The 15,657-nt window shown below is 45.0% G+C and overlaps 1 protein-coding gene across 5 annotated transcripts in view; it reads right to left on the reverse strand.

Annotated features, from left to right (window-relative positions):
- Nucleotides 1–15,657, reverse strand: part of KIAA0586 (KIAA0586 ortholog) — a 71,833-nt gene that overhangs the window by 36,234 nt on the left and 19,942 nt on the right. For all 5 annotated transcript variants that reach the window (XM_088674218.1, XM_088674203.1, XM_088674221.1 and 2 more), the window contains exons 17-23: nucleotides 15,189–15,363; nucleotides 13,586–13,765; nucleotides 9,355–9,542; nucleotides 7,114–7,197; nucleotides 6,351–6,440; nucleotides 2,619–2,803; nucleotides 2,043–2,161 (exon numbers count right to left, since the gene is read on the reverse strand). In XM_088674218.1, the coding sequence (XP_088530344.1) occupies nucleotides 2,043–2,161; nucleotides 2,619–2,803; nucleotides 6,351–6,440; nucleotides 7,114–7,197; nucleotides 9,355–9,542; nucleotides 13,586–13,765; nucleotides 15,189–15,363 (1,021 nt within the window). The remainder of the gene's footprint in view (nucleotides 1–2,042; nucleotides 2,162–2,618; nucleotides 2,804–6,350; nucleotides 6,441–7,113; nucleotides 7,198–9,354; nucleotides 9,543–13,585; nucleotides 13,766–15,188; nucleotides 15,364–15,657) is intronic.

A 15,657-nucleotide genomic window follows, 5' to 3' on the forward strand; every position in this document is an offset into this window, starting at 1 on the left:
CTTTAGTTTCCCCAGTAGTGATGTATGGAAGTGAGAGCTGGACCATCAAGAAGGCTGATCGCCGAAGAATTGATGCTTTTGAATTATGGTGCTGGAGGAGACTCTTGAGAGTCCCATGGACTGCAAGAAGATCAAACCTATCCATTCTGAAGGAAATCAGCCCTGAGTGCTCCCTGGAAGGACAGATCCTGAAGCTGAGGCTCCAATACTTTGGCCACCTCATGAAAAGAGAAGACTCATTGGAAAAGACCCTGATGTTGGGAAAGATTGAGGGCACAAGGAGAAGGGGACGACAGAGGACGAGATGGTTGGACAGTGCTCTCGAAGCTACGAACATAAGTTTGACCAAACTGCGGGAGGCAGTGGAAGACAGGAGTGCCATGGGGTCATGAAGAGTCGGACACGACTAAACGACTAAACAACAACAACAACAACAACCACCAAGACCATTCCATTGTAGCTATCCAACCTCCCAAAATTTCAACACATCTTGTGATGGTTTGACCCCTTTCTGTTTTAACAGTACAAATTCTACAAACACCTTCCATATCTCCTCAAAATTGTTCCTCCTGCATCTTCCCCGTCTTACCTTAATGGCACACATTAATTTTATCATTAATAGCTATATCCCACACCTTTTTATACCATTTTCCCATTTTATATTCTGCTTGCCCCTTCCACTTCCTAGCCATAATAATTTGTGCAGCTGTCAATAAATTTGTGAGAAAGTCCTTCATAGCCTGTGAACCTTCCACCCCCATTGTAAATTAATAATAATGCTAAAGGCTTGTATACTAAGAATCAAGAGTTCTGTTGTTCTTGGGCAGCAAGAGCTTCCCCAGCCTCTCTTACCCTCCACCCCCCTTGAGAAATGGATCCAGAGGGTCAGGGAGAGGAGCAGACAGAAATCAAGACCCTATGCATTAATTTTAAGTGGATTTTTCTGTTTGTGCTACAGCGATATTTGGATCCAAGGTGACGTGCTTGTGTGGCAAAAGCAGTCCTTGATTTTCAGATTTCTGGCATGCAGAAAAACTTCCTTTTCTTTAAAAAGTATGCTACTACAACATAAGGCAAAATCAAGTATGATATGGCTAGAGAGAAGGAAGTTATTCTTCCTCTCCTATAATATTTGAATGTGGTGGTCACCCACTGAAATTGATTGGCAATGCATTCTTTTCTGAAATCAGGAAGTACCTTCTTTACACAATGCCTAACTCACTCACGGAGTTCACTACCAAGAGATGTGCTGGTGCCTGGTGGCTTAAGTCAGCCTACCCCCAACCTGGTGCCCTCCAGATATTCTGAACCTAAAGGTGGCTTTAGGAGGGGGCTCAGACAAACTCATGAAGAAGAGGTCTCTCTAACAATGGCTCTCACCCATTTTACCTAAATGGAGACTCCAGGTTCAGGAGCAGTATGCTTTAGAATACCAGTTGTTGGGTGATAACGTCCATGCCAATCTAGCTTCTGACTATCTCAACACCCCATGGGAGGACACAGTCCCAAAGATACGCTGGTCTACCTTGGCCAAAGATGGCCTTTGGAGGTTCACCAGCAGCGTTCTCAATCCAACCAGGAAACTAACTATATGTCAGCCAGCAGAGTTCTCTTGGCGCTGGAACAATATGAACCAACACCATGCTGCTGTGTTCTTGAAGGCCAACTCCAAACACAGAACACACGTTTAGTGGACCCTACAATTCCCGCTTCCCCTGTGGTATTCTTACATTATTATGCATCATACAAAATGCTTTGCTGCATTGAGTTTATCTGGGGGGGTAGGGCAGGGATATTACTTGAAACCTAAAAAGGGGAGGGAGTGTTAAGGTTTAGAACTGTGTGGGTTGTTGTTGTTTTTTACCTGGCTTGAGCAAGTGTCTTTAAACACATTTCTCGGTCGAGCTAAACGAAAGCAAGGCTCTAATCAGGCTATTAGGAACATTCGTTTTCCTTGGATCAGTCCACTTTCTGTAAATATTTCCCTCCGCTGGGGGTTGCAGAAGCGACAGAGAGAGAGAAATATTGCAGCTTTTGCTTACCGATGTCTGAGGATATATCTTGACTGTCCTCGCTCTCTGACAAGCTTATGTTGCGTACTGCTTCTTTCTGGGGTGGATACATCCCACTGATGATTCGTGCCATTACTTCCTGCTCCACCCTGGTGGAATAAAGATTTGTATATTTAAAGCACCTGCCTTTATGCTGTTTGTGCCAAATACAGAACAGCAGAGCTAGAAGCCTTGGCCTGCAGGCTCCCAGCATCCAAATGAGGCAGCCACCTCCCTCTGCCTAATGGTAGGGCTGGCCCTGATGCCGCCGATGGGAGTCGCAAGTCAACGACATCTGAGTGGATGTGGGGGACGCCAGCTTAATCCCTTACGTTGTGTGGCTAACAAAAACCAAGGCCAAGTACGTGTAACGGGGTTTACCTATTCCTCCCTCCCTCCCTCCATCATGGCCTTCACAGCCCAAATGCAAGACCATGAGTTTCTAAGAGCAAGGATCTGTTTTGCACAGGCTGCTCTGTAAAACGGCATATACATGGATGGTCCTATAGAGCTAAAGACATTCCACCAGCGCATCACCATTTTACAGCGCCTGCTCTGGGAACTCACCAGCCAACCAGCTTGTTTTCCAGGGTTTCTCGTTTTTCTATGATCTCATCCAGAATGTCTGCTGTGGGCTGAGGAGCAGCAGGTGGAAAAGGAGGGCCACTGTATTTTGGAGAAGCGGTTTCTTCTTGTCTGTCAAAATGTAGGACTGGCTCAGAGAATTCCGGGACATCCTCGTCTCCTTCGTCCTAATGGCAACAAAGGCTAATTCAATCCTGCACAGCCAGACAGTATTTCAGTACACCTCCATTAGCAATACATTTCATTGTTGAGGGTCCAGCACACTCGACATTCAGAAATGTTGGCAACAGCCCTGTGCTTCACAAGTTGTGAAAAAAATTTTTAAAATGGCATACAGACTTATGCTGCATAGCAAGGCACAACCACAACATTGTATGCATCTGAGTGGGTCTGGGGACTCTCTAAGTAGCACTGACGGCAAATTTTTAGAACCAGATTCCCCTCCCTGTAAGCTCCATTACATTTCTTAATCCAATTTCCTATTCCCATCAGCCATAAGGTCTTTGCTATTGTCAGTAACTAAGTGCTTTGCCAATCCCATCAGCTACATTGACACAGGTCCCTCATGAGCAGGGAAGACCATACTTTGAAAACAGATGTAGCGAAAACAACTTGGAACAGCATGAACCTGGCTCAAGAGGGTATTACAAAAGTAGAATATCCGTTTACTTATTTATAGTCCAAGATCCATAAAGGTTCTTTAGGCATGGCCAGTGGAATTTTTGACTTCAACCTTTGACCAGAAGCTCCTTGAAAGCTAGACGCACCTTAGAAACTCTTTTTGAAAATACTTATTTCAAAAAAAAGTGGTTGCCACCTGGCTTTTAAGACTCCTGTTCACCAAACCCAACCACCACCACAAGCAAAATCAAGGAACAAAGTCCTCCTGGGCACAGAAAACCAGGCATGGGGTTCTCTGAATCACTGATAAATATTTCTATCCAAATTTTCTGTTCTAACTATGCTTCATTTACTTTTATCCCTTTTTCATCCTTTATCTTGATGCAAAGCCTGCCCTATCCCTCAACTTCACAGCAGGTAATGTTTTATACTACCTCTGCATTCACAAGCCCTGCAAGGTAGGGCTTACCTGTATTAGCATTCCCATTTTGCAGATGAAAAATTGAGATGGTGGGCAACTTGCTCCAGGTCGCAAATTACTCCATGTCAGAAGCAGAACTCAAATGCAGGCCTCCCACTAGCCTTGACCAAGTTCTGCCATCTCAAGCGTTGCTTCTAGAGAAAGCATCTATTCATATGCTGTGTTGGTGCACACTTTACAACTCACCTGAATTTCTGCAACAAATTGTATTCTGCACATTAAAATTTATGTTGCATGTGTATGTTAAAGTTCAAAAATGTATGTGTGTGTGTGGGTGGGTGTGTGTGTGTGTATTCACATTCACAGACATAAGTACTGGCAAACATTTTCTCCCCACTGGAACAACGGTATTCATAGTTATCTTTCATTCTGACAGCAAATTCTACCCAATATCTAATTACTGGACAGCATTTCTCCCCATAGGTTTCCTTTGTGTTTCTATTTCAATGCAACTGTCACTGAAGAATTGTAAAACATAACACAGAAGGCTACTCCCTTAGTTTATATATTTTTCATAAAGAAAAAGTGAGTATTCTGCCAGACACTTTGTGGGCATTTCCTTTGTGCGCATGTGCTCTCAACAAAGTAGTTATGAGGCTTTTCTTCTGATGTCTCTAGTATTTCTCCCTTCAAGTATTTATATGCTTTCGGATTCAAGTTAATCCTTCCACATCTTCAGGCTCATCGTTTAGGCAAACCCAAGCCAAACATGTGTTAGAGTTGGAATGTTTTTGTGGTTGAACACTTGGCCAAGACTGCCAAGGATGCAGGATGAAAGAAACGCCTGAGAAAATGGAAAAAAGGACAAGGGGCAGGGGGGAAAAATCGCTTCTTGCTCACATCTTAAAAAAAAAAAGGATGATCCTGGTGTCTTTTATTGCTGCTTCATAAGCACAAGCTGGAAATAAATGACCACGAGGTTTCACTTTACTTATTAAAAAAGAAAGGAAGCATCTCAAAGGAGAAGCATTCTGGCTTCTGACACAGCTACAGCTTAGATAAAAGAGTAGGAAATATTAGAACTCCTTCCCAATTAAGAAAATAAATGAAAAGAAAGCAAACTGCAAGAATTCAACACTGCAGTTATACAAAACTCATCTCCAAATGTGCATTGCTAAAACTGTTGTCACGACAATGATGATACACAGTGAAATTGGATGGCCAATTGGATGATACACAATGAGGTTGGATGGCAATCTGTCATGGGCGCTGTAGCTGAGATTCCTGCATTGCAGGGGGTTGGACTAGATGACCCTTGGGACCCCTTCCAACGCTATGATTCTATGAAATACAATTAAGATAGCCTTTTGCATTTATGAATACCAGGATTACAAAAACAGTATCATTAATAGGTGGCCCAGAATCTCACAACCAATGTACTTCTTAACCCAGGGAACATATTTTGGGGAAAGGAACATGGAAATTCAATGGTACACAGAAGTTAGGACATTCACTGGATTGCGATTAGTGACGTTTACATCACCTTGCCTACAAAGGTCCGTAAAGTTAAAGCTATGGTTTCCCCTGTAGTGATGTATGGAAGTGAGAGCTGGACCACAAAGAAGGCTGATCGCTGAAGAATTGATGCTTTTGAATTATGGTGCTGGCGGACACTCTTGAGAGTCCCATGGACTGCAAGAAGATCAAACCTATCCATTCTGAAGGAAATCAGCCCTGAGTGCTCACTGGAAGGACAGATCCTGAAGCTGAGGCTCCAATACTTTGGCCACCTCATGAGAAGAGAAGACTCCCTGAAAAAGACCCTGATGTTGGGAAAGATGGAGGGCACAAGGAGAAGGGGACGACAGAGGACGAGATGGTTGGACAGTGTTCTCGAAGCTACGAACATGAGTTTGACCAAACTGTGGGAGGCAGTGCAAGACAGGAGTGCCTGGCGTGCTCTGGTCCATGGGGTCACGAAGAGTCGGACACGACTAAACAACAACAAGGGGTTGTGAAAAGTCAGCCAAGAGAGAAGGAAAAACCAGGGACTGGATTGTGCTCAACATCGGTAGCCTTCTTTACGCTCTCTTTTCACCCTTGATAGCAAACAGAAGGTGCCTATGCCACGCTTGGGGCTTCCTCTTCCATTCCAGCCCCTCAGAAAGATCTCCAGATGCACGAATTGCTGAATTTCCAACTACTCTGTGGTTTTTTGCGATGCTTTTAAGCTCCATGTGGTGCAAAATTAATTATGGTGATTGCAAGCCGCCTGGTACAAGCAGAGCTTGGTCTTTCTGTGCAGAACCTGCGGATTTGGTTGCACAATACCTTTTGTCAAAGTCTCCTTGGCCTCTAATTTCCTTGTTCCCACCTCAGCCTTAGCAGCAGTTTACATGGAGTGGCATGCTTTTACAATAAGAGGAAAGCTATACAAAGAAGATTTGAGGTGAAACTCCAAAGGAGCAGTGTAGTAAACCATAGGAGCATTGCCACCGGCTGCTATAAATGAGACCTGATGGTTTCTTTAGAAGTAATTTTCACATTAGTGAATTAAACATTAATCAAATCAGCTTCCTAAGAAGAATGTTCAGCGGGTAACAATGGTGACCCTTAAAAAATAAATATCACATTTTCTCCCCTGCTAAGTGAGAAGCTTTTGGAAAACTCACCTGACTGACACCAGTAACATCAATGAAGTCGGCACCAGGAAGTTTCAGTTCTTCATCGTCCTCGGGCAGACTTAGGCTTTCTGCAGTAGCCTAAAAAATAATAATACAGATTAAGTGAACCTTGAGATTTAGTAGAGGAGAAGAATGAAAAAAGCTACAAGGACATTCTTGCTACACTGAAAGAGAGCAGGAAAATAGAGTGGGGAGCTTATATCTTGGGACCAGTTACCAATGGGGTGGGAGACAAGCCTGTTCCCCAGCACTGGAGACCCCAACCAGTAAGAATCGAGCCTTTCGTGGTCATGCAGGATAAAATGTTGGGAACAAGACATGGCCAATCAAGTTTGCATCCTCCCTTCCTCAATAGAGTTCTCCCATCCCAACAGCCAATGGGACTTAATATTGATTTTAGAGACTTCCAATCAAGCCTTCATCAAAGTATGTTCTGAGGGACTGGAAGTGAGAGGACTGTCGGCGTACAAAGGTGCCCACAAAATATAAACCAAGTTCTTCAAATCTAGCCAGTTACAACATTTACTATGCTATCCTTATTCATGGTTTCTCAGCTTCCAAGCAAAGCAGCCATGTGAGGAACTGTCTCGGAGCAGTGCTTGCTTCGCAAGAAATTTGCCACATGTGACGTGGCCATTCGATGCTAAATGCTCTCCTCAACAACAGCCATTCCAGACCTGTTTCCCGTGATAATAAACTGGTATCAAGCCATATTTATGTATCAGAAACTAGCAAGGGTGAATTCAAATACCTGTATCACCTCCTTTGGAAAGGAAATATGGTTGACGCTGGTGCTGTCGCTTGAAATACTGTCAATGTCAACATTAGGCAGCACCTGGAAAGTAAAAGCCCAGATTCAATCTAGTTTCCCATGAGGACATGAACCAAGCTTCCTATGCAGCCTTTGTCCCCTGTGCCATTAAATGCTCAGCCTGTGATAATAATAAATTTATTATTTATTCCATTTCTGGACTGCCCTTCATCAGATTCTGGGGCAACTCAAGGTGCTCACATGGGTGTTTAAAGCCCTGAACAACTTATACCCCAAATATTTGCATCATCACCTTTTCTCCTACACACCCTCACAAGTGTTAAGATTGTCAGATAGTTCTCAAACCCTTGGAAGTGCAGGGAATCGCAACCCAGGAGAGGGCATTTTCCTGTGACAGTCTCTAAGCTGTAGAATTTGTGTCCCATAGAATTGCATGTGGTATCTTCACTGTATCACTTTCATCACATGCCAAAGACAAACCTCTTTCCTGTGCCCCCCCCCTCTCTTTAGGACTCACCCTAGAGTAAACTGTTTTAATTTTGTATTTTTGTATTGGTGCAGCCTGCCCTGAGACTTTATGGTGAAGCAATGCTCAAGAACTTCAACTAATTATAATGCCACTGTCTGAAGACTCGGCAGACCAGCTCAGTAATACTGATTTAAACAAAAACAAAAACCCACAATCCATACAAACACACATTTTTCTGACCACGAAATACAGTCATACCTCGGTTTAAGTACACTTCGGTTTGAGTACTTTCAAGTACAGTGGTGCCTCGCTTAACGAATGCCCTGCTTAACGAAAAATCCGCTTAACGAAAGGTTTTCTCGCACGGAGGTTACCTCGCTTAACGAAAGGTTTTTCCGCGGCCGCGACTCGCTTAACGAATTTTGTCCCTTATTTTTTTCCCAGCTGGTTCCCCTTTGTGTTCTGCTGGTCTCTGCCTGTTGCCCGAGCAGTGAGGGGCAACCAGCAGAGACCAGCGGAACACTAGCACAGGAAGAAGTGGGGGAGAAGAGCTTCTCCCCTCCGCCGCCTCGCCGCGCACAGCCGGCATGGGGCGCAGCTTCGGAGGTCTCCAAAGCCGCGTCCCATGCCGGGGAAGCCGTCCTCGGCCAAGGCAAGCGGGTGGGCGGCTGTCCGCCCGCTTGCCTTAGCCGAGGAAGCCATCCGATCTGCGCTGTGTCGGTCGGGGTGGGGTGGGCGGACTCCGCTTTCCCCTCACCCCAACCGCCACAGCGACCCCCGGAGCCGAAGTGCGGAACTGCGGGGGCTTTTCGCCGTTTGCCTTCCCCGAGCCAAGGGGGAGGCAGACGGCAAAAAGCCCCCGGCCGCAGCACCGTACTTCGGCTCAGGCACTGGCTAGGCGGCGGTGGGGGAAAGGTGCAGGGGATCGTTCCTTTGCCTTTCCCCCACCCCGCCTGACAGAGCTGGATCCAACGAGGCTTCTGAAGCTTCGTCCGATCCTGCTCTGTTGTTCGCAGCAGCAGCGCTTGCTCTCTTGGCTCGGGAAAGGCAGGAAGTGCCTTCCCCGAGCCAAGAGAGCAAGTGCTGCCGCCGCCAGTCCCCCGGAACCCATAGGAACGCATTAATTGACTTTTAATGCATTCCTATGGGAAACGGTGCCTTGCTAGACGAAATTTTCGTAGGATGAATTGAGTCCTGGAACGAATTAATTTCGTCTAGCGAGGCACCACTGTACTTTCAAGTGCTCAACAGACCCATCTGGAATGGATTAATCCACTTTCCATTACTTTCAATGGGAAAGTTCACTTCAGGTTAAGTACGCTTCAGTTTAAGTACTGCACAGACTGTCTGGAACGGATTAATCCCTTTTCCATTACAGTGGTGCCTCACAAGACAAAATTAATTCGTTCTGTGAGTCGTTTTGTATTGCGAAAATCTTGCGGGTTTCCAATGTAAGCAAAGCAAAAAAAAACCACGCAAAAAAATTCATCTTGTGAAGCGCAGCCATAGAAAACTTTGCCTTGCGAGTTTTTCGTTGTGCGAGGCATTCGTCTTGCGAGGTACCACTGTACTTTCAATGGGATAGTTCGCTTCAGGTTAAGTACGCTTCAGGTTAAGTACAGACTTCCGGAACCAATTGTGTACTTAAACTGAGGCACCGCTGTAAAACAGATCATACAACCAGACACAGAAGATGGAGGAGGATTAGGGTTAAATTCATTAAGGCAGCTCTTGCCATTCTTGTTCCATACCTGTACAGTCAATTTGGGAGGGTCTTTTTTCTCCGATTTCATCTCTATTATGCCAATGTTGGGCTTCTTTACCTTTGGCTGCGGTTTCAGGGAAGCAGGAGGAACAGAGGATGTCACAGTGAGAGGGTGAAATTCACCTGTGCATATTCCTGTAGGCTGAGAAGAGTTGCTGTTGATTTGTTTTTGACCTAATGTAAGTGCAAAACAAAAGGAAGCAGGAGAGAACCACCTTTAACAAATCCTGAGGAAGAACGCAATTTATAAACAAAAGAGAAAACTGAACGTGTGTGATAATCTATAAATCCAGCCAGCCGGACACAGACATCCAAATACACACCCTTCTAGTAACTGCAATGCTGTATTTCATACCAGACCAACAGTAAACTGCCTGTAGCACCTACCCAACCTGTTACTTTCCCCATTTCTGTCATAAAGATCACACATATGCATGCAGCCTTGGAAAAAATGTGTGAAGTTTTACGGGCTGCCTGCTCATTTACGACAGAGCCAAGCTTAATACCCATGTATTTATTTGCAAAGCCCCGAACAACGATCTGAACCGTTATGTTCCAGCTTGATCTCTGATATCATCCGTAGGAGCACTGCAGTCATCCTGAGTTGGTGGGGCTCATTTAACACTGACACAAAAACGAGACAGTAGCGTTGTTTTCTGGCAAATGCCTTGCCAACAGAGATTCGGCAGGCACTTTCTGTCTTAACCTTTCAACATTTGCTGAAAACATTTCTGTGCTGCCAGACATTTCCTGTAACAGTTAGCTGATGATCTGTAATCTTAAACATTTATGTGGTTTTTACTGTGTACTGTATATATGTAATTGCTATAAACTGCTTTGCTTTTTAAAAAATGAAGTTCCAGAATACAGTGGACCCTTGGGTTACGTTATCTTCGGGTAACGTAACTTTCAGGTCGCGAACCCGGCAAACCCGGAAGTGTGTACTTCTGGGTTTTGCCACGCGCGCATGAGCAAAAGAGCTCTATCGCACCCCACGCGCAGAAGCGGCGCCTCTAGATAAGGACTTATCGGGGTACGTACGGACCGCCGGAACGAATTAAGTTCATATCCAGAGGGTCCACTGTACAACCATTTTTTAGAAATAGAAATATAGGCACAGGAATTGGAGACTCCCTCTCTCAGGCCACTGCATATTGAATCATAGAATTGTAGAGCTGGAAGGGATCCAACCCCCTGCAATGCAGGAATATGCAGCTCTCCCATACGGGGATCAAACCTACAACCTTTGCATTATCAGCACCACGCTCTAACCAACTGAACTATCCAAGCATGCCTACACACTAGGAAAAAGGGTGAGCCAGCCACAGTTTGACTTAAGAACCTAAGTACGTAGAGCCCTGCCAGATCAGACTAAAGGCTCATTTCCCCGAGCAACTTTGTGGGAAGCCAAAAATCAGGACCTGAGCGCAACAGCACTCTCTGACCCATGCTGCCCTGCAACTGTCTCTGAACCTTGGAGGTACTATATAACATCCTGATACTGTGCCTTAAGCATGATTTACCGAACCAAACATGTTCAGGATTGTGTCTACTATTCTTTCACAAACTTGTTGTTGTTGTTGTTGTTTAGTCGTGTCCGACTCTTCGTAACCCCATGGATCATAGCACGCTAGGCACTCCTGTCTTCCACTGCCTCCCGCAGTTTGGTCAAACTCATGTTTGTAGCTTCGAGAACACTGTCCAACCATCTCGTCCTCTGTTGTCCCCTTCTCCTAGTGCCCTCCATCTTTCCCAACATCAGGGTCTTTTCCAGGGAGTCTTCTCTTCTCATGAGGTGGCCAAAGTATTGGAGCCTCAGCTTCACGATCTGTCCTTCCAGGGAGCACTCAGGGCTGATTTCCTTCAGAATGGATAGGTTTGATCTTCTTGCAGTCCATGGGACTCTCAAGAGTCTCCTCCAGCACCATAATTCAAAAGCATCAATTCTTCGGCGACCAGCCTTCTTTATGGTCCAGCTCTCACTTCCATACATCACTACTGGGAAAACCATAGCTTTAACTATACAGTACGGACCTTTGTCGGCAAGGTGATGTCTCTGCTTTTTAAGATGCTGTCTAGGTTTGTCACTGCTTTTCTCCCAAGAAGCAGGCGTCTTTTAATTTCGTGACTGCTGTCACCATCTGCAGTGATCAAGGAGCCCAAGAAAGTAAAATCTCTCACTGCCTCCATTTCTTCCCCTTCTATTTGCCAGGAGGTGATGGGACCAGTGGCCATGATCTTGGTTTTTTTGATGTTGAGCTTCAGACCATATTTTGCGCTCTCCTCTTTCACCCTCATTAAAAGGTTCTTTAATTCCTCCTCAATTTCTGCCATCAAGGTTGCATCATCAGCATATCTGAGGTTGTTGACAGGCTTCAAATCTGCTGCAGTTTTCCTAGACCTGATTTCTCCTAAAAGCATGATGCCTGAATATAAAACTTCCCCACTGTTTTGTGAGAGTTTCGTTTACTACAGTGACATCTAGGGATGGTAAAAATAACTTCAGTGAACAGAATGGAAGTTACAAAGAGGGGTGGGGTGGGGGAATCCATATCTGTATGTACACACACCCCTATAAAACAGCCTCAAATGAAGGCAACAAGTTCATATATAACCTGATGAAATCTGAATTGGAAGCAACTGACCAGGGAAGAGATCTTTGGAGATAACATCTGTTTTTCCAGCATTACTGCCCCCCCCCCAAAAGGTGGTGAGGAGGAAAAATCCATGATAGAAATTATGAGGGAAAGGAGTTGAAAATAGCAATACTGTAGTACTGGAATAGCCTCAGACAAACCTATGATGCAGTTACATTTGGAATATGGCCTTTGCATCTCAAAAAAAAGAAAAGAAAAGAAAAGAAAAGAAAGAGAGAGAGAGAGAGAGAGAGAGAGAGAGAGAGAAGACAGTGGAGTTGAAAAAAGTGCAGAAAGGGTTTAACCAAAATTATCAGAGTGATGGAGCAAAACTCCTAACTAGGAATGGCTGCAACAGTCTTCATCAAAGCTGGTGCTTTGGGCTACAACTCCCATCAGCCCTAGTCCCCATGGCCATGCTTGTGGAAGCTGATGAGAGCTGTAGTGTGAAACATCTGGAAGGCATTGGCTTGGGGGAGGCTAAGATACAAGATCTGGAGTAAAAAGAACCCACTGGTGTATCATAACAAAGCAATCATATGCAGAACACACACGCAAATAACTGGCCTCTTTAATTTACGAAAAGGCTGTGCACAGCATAAGGGAAAAAATGTTTTCTATCTCTTAGTAATGCTAGAATGTGGGGTGCTCTGATGAAGCCTAAAAACAGGAGATTCAGGAAAGACTGAAGAAAGTGCCTCTGCGCAACACACACACACAAAACACATGTATAGAATTCATAGGTGGTGGAACTAAAAAGGGATTAGACAAGTTCATGGCGGAGAAAGCCATCAATGGCTTTTGATATGGTATCAGGACCAGTATTAACTGCTGGAGAAACAGCAAGGGAGGGCTACTTCCTTTTGTCCTGCTTATGGGCTTCCAAGGGGCATCTGACTGGCTGCCATGGGAAACTGGATGCTCCACTCAATAGGCTTTGGTTTGATAAATAGTCTTTCATCTGATGAATTCAGAAGAGCAGCAGCCCTGCTGTACTTTAACCTAGCCTAACCAATAATTTACTAAGAAAGGGTTCCGATTCCTTGGACTTCATTTTTCTAATAGATCCTCTGCACCAATCATTTGCAGTATTTTGTCCCTCATTAGTATAATCAGACATGCACATGAATACATTTTGGGGCTAATAATACAATTATTATTTTGGGGCTAATAATACATGACGCCTCGCCAAAATTATGAGCTGCCTTGCTCCCACATCTGGAAAAATCCCATGTGAACCTCCACACAGACAAAGGAGGAGGAAAGATACGTGGTGTAGCAGCAGGCATTTTTCTGAGTAAAGGTGGTTTGTGTACAAGAAAGAAGATTCCACCTAAACATTAGGAAGAACTTCCTGACAGTAAGAGCTGTTCGGCAGTGGAATTTGCTACCAAGGAGTGTGTTGGAGTCTCCTTCTTTGGAGGTCTTTAAGCAGAGGCTGGACAGCCATCTGTCAGGAATGCTTTGATGGTGTTTCCTGCTCGGCAGGGGGTTGGACTGGAAGGCCCTTGTGGTCTCTTCCAACTCTACGATTCCATGATTCTATGTGTAAGTGGAGCCTCTCTCTTTTCTTTTCCATACCTAATGGAATAGCCATTGGGATGAGGTGCCCTTCAAGAGCAGCTGAGAGTTCGGAGGTCTCTCTGGTGGGGCTGAAGAGATACTGGAGCTCCTGATGAGAAGCAGATCCTGGAGGTGGCTTCCTAGGGCTGCTGCGCATGTAGGGACCAGTCTGCGTCCTTGCCGATTTCACTTTCGTACCTGGAAAGAACGTCAGATAAATCGTGAGTCTCTGGCAGCTCAGTGGAAGAGCACCTGATGCCAGCTTCAGCCCTTGGCATCTTCAGGGGGGAAGAGAAAAATCTCCTGCCTGAAAACCTGGACAGCCTCTGCCAATCAGCACAGAAATGGTCTGATATTCAATATAAGACAGGTTATTTTTTAATAGCATTTATACCTCACCCTTTAGTCAAACAGTCTCTTACAAAAATTAACTCTAAACCTGTCTCCTATGCTAGGAGAAGAGCATGAAGCTTTAGAGCACTGTTTCCCAAAGTGGGTGAAACTGTCCCTGGGGGGCGGTGGCGGTGGAGCAATCCAGGGGGATGGGCAGTAGCCTCGGATGCAATTGGGAGGGCATTGAATAAAAATAAGGGGGCGGTGGAAAAGCATAAAGAAGAAAATGTTTCATTTGTTGTGTAATGGCGCTTACTGCCAGGTTGGGCGCTGTTGAAGGACGGTGGTGAGGGGTTTTTCCTGGACTCTTTGGCTTCACCCAGGCCTGAGAAGTGGATTGCAGCTTGCCTGCCTATTTGGCCCATGACAGATAGGCAGGCTGTGGCACCAGCCCTGCCACTGGGGCAAATTGGACTGAGCTGGCAGGATGTAGGTGGAAATAGAGATACATGAAAGAACACAAATTTGTCAATGCATCTTTCTGTTTGTTTGCTTAAAGAAGGTAGATTTACAGGGAGTTGCCGAGTAATTATTTTTTTCTGAAAATGGAGTGCTAAGCCAAATAAGTTTGGGAACCTCTGCTTTAGAGCTGTTTAGGGAAGTTTTTAATCTGCAATATTTTAATGTATTTTGGTATTTGCTGGAAGCTGCCTAGAGTGGTGGGGGAAACCCAGCCAGATGGGCGGGGTATAAATTAATAATAATAATAATAATAATACTAATAATAATAGGGCAAGCTTCAGAGGTCTAAAGCAAGTAACCTTAAAATGTAATTTCTCTGGTTGTCACACTGTGATTTTCTTTGCATCCGAGCTTAAAGCATGGAGGGTCGTCAGCTTCCCATTCATCCAGCTGTGGCGGGGGGGGGGGGGGAGCATGCACAGGGCACAAGCACATCAGACCCTACATGTTAGGAACTGGTTCAGTGCCATGACCTGCCTAAGCGGAGCTGTCCTTTCATGGAGCCGAAGGAAGTTTCCTCTTCCGAAATTCTGGGAGAATGGATGGCTCAACAGAGTCTATCAATCCCATAAACATCCTTAAAATGGATAGCAGGGCCCACGCTAATGAGCCCCAACAACTTGCCACTTACCCCAAGCAATGACAATGAAACTGCTATGAAGAATTCTCACACGATCAAGGAGAAAGAACGTTTAAACAGGAAATGAAGGCAGACTGTTTGAAACATTAGTTTTTAGGGTGTGGGTGGAGAAGGCGTTTTACCTACCCTTAACACTCTCTATCAGTTTAGGTCTTGGAGGCTTTGATTTTGGAGAAGGCGAGCTGAACCTCAGGTACGGGGACTTCTTAAGTGTGCTCCTGTGACCCTGGTAAATCGGCCGACCGTATACCTGAGAGAGATAATCTTCATTTCGTGCCCCCATCCATCTTTTCGGAGGCCCCTGCACAAAACAGAAAATGACTCTGAAACTTTTTAATAGTGTGTTGGCATAGATAGAGTCTGTGTGTTGGATCTGGATGGCAGAGATTTGGGCTGAAATACCTGATGGGATGGCCTTGGTCAACTTACTCCCTCAACCTAACCACCTCTCAGTGCCGTTGCTAGAATAAAACGGGATTAACTATTTCAAGCATTTTGGATAAAAGGTAGGGTGCAAATGTAGGATACAATTACTGCTATTTATTTGTGCAGCACCGTTGGCAGACATGGTGCTTGAGCAAAAGGGCCCCCAGCA

The sequence above is a fragment of the Zootoca vivipara genome, chromosome 1 (assembly GCF_965207765.1).
Source record: "Zootoca vivipara chromosome 1, rZooViv2.hap1.1, whole genome shotgun sequence".
Lineage (NCBI taxonomy): Eukaryota > Metazoa > Chordata > Lepidosauria > Squamata > Lacertidae > Zootoca > Zootoca vivipara.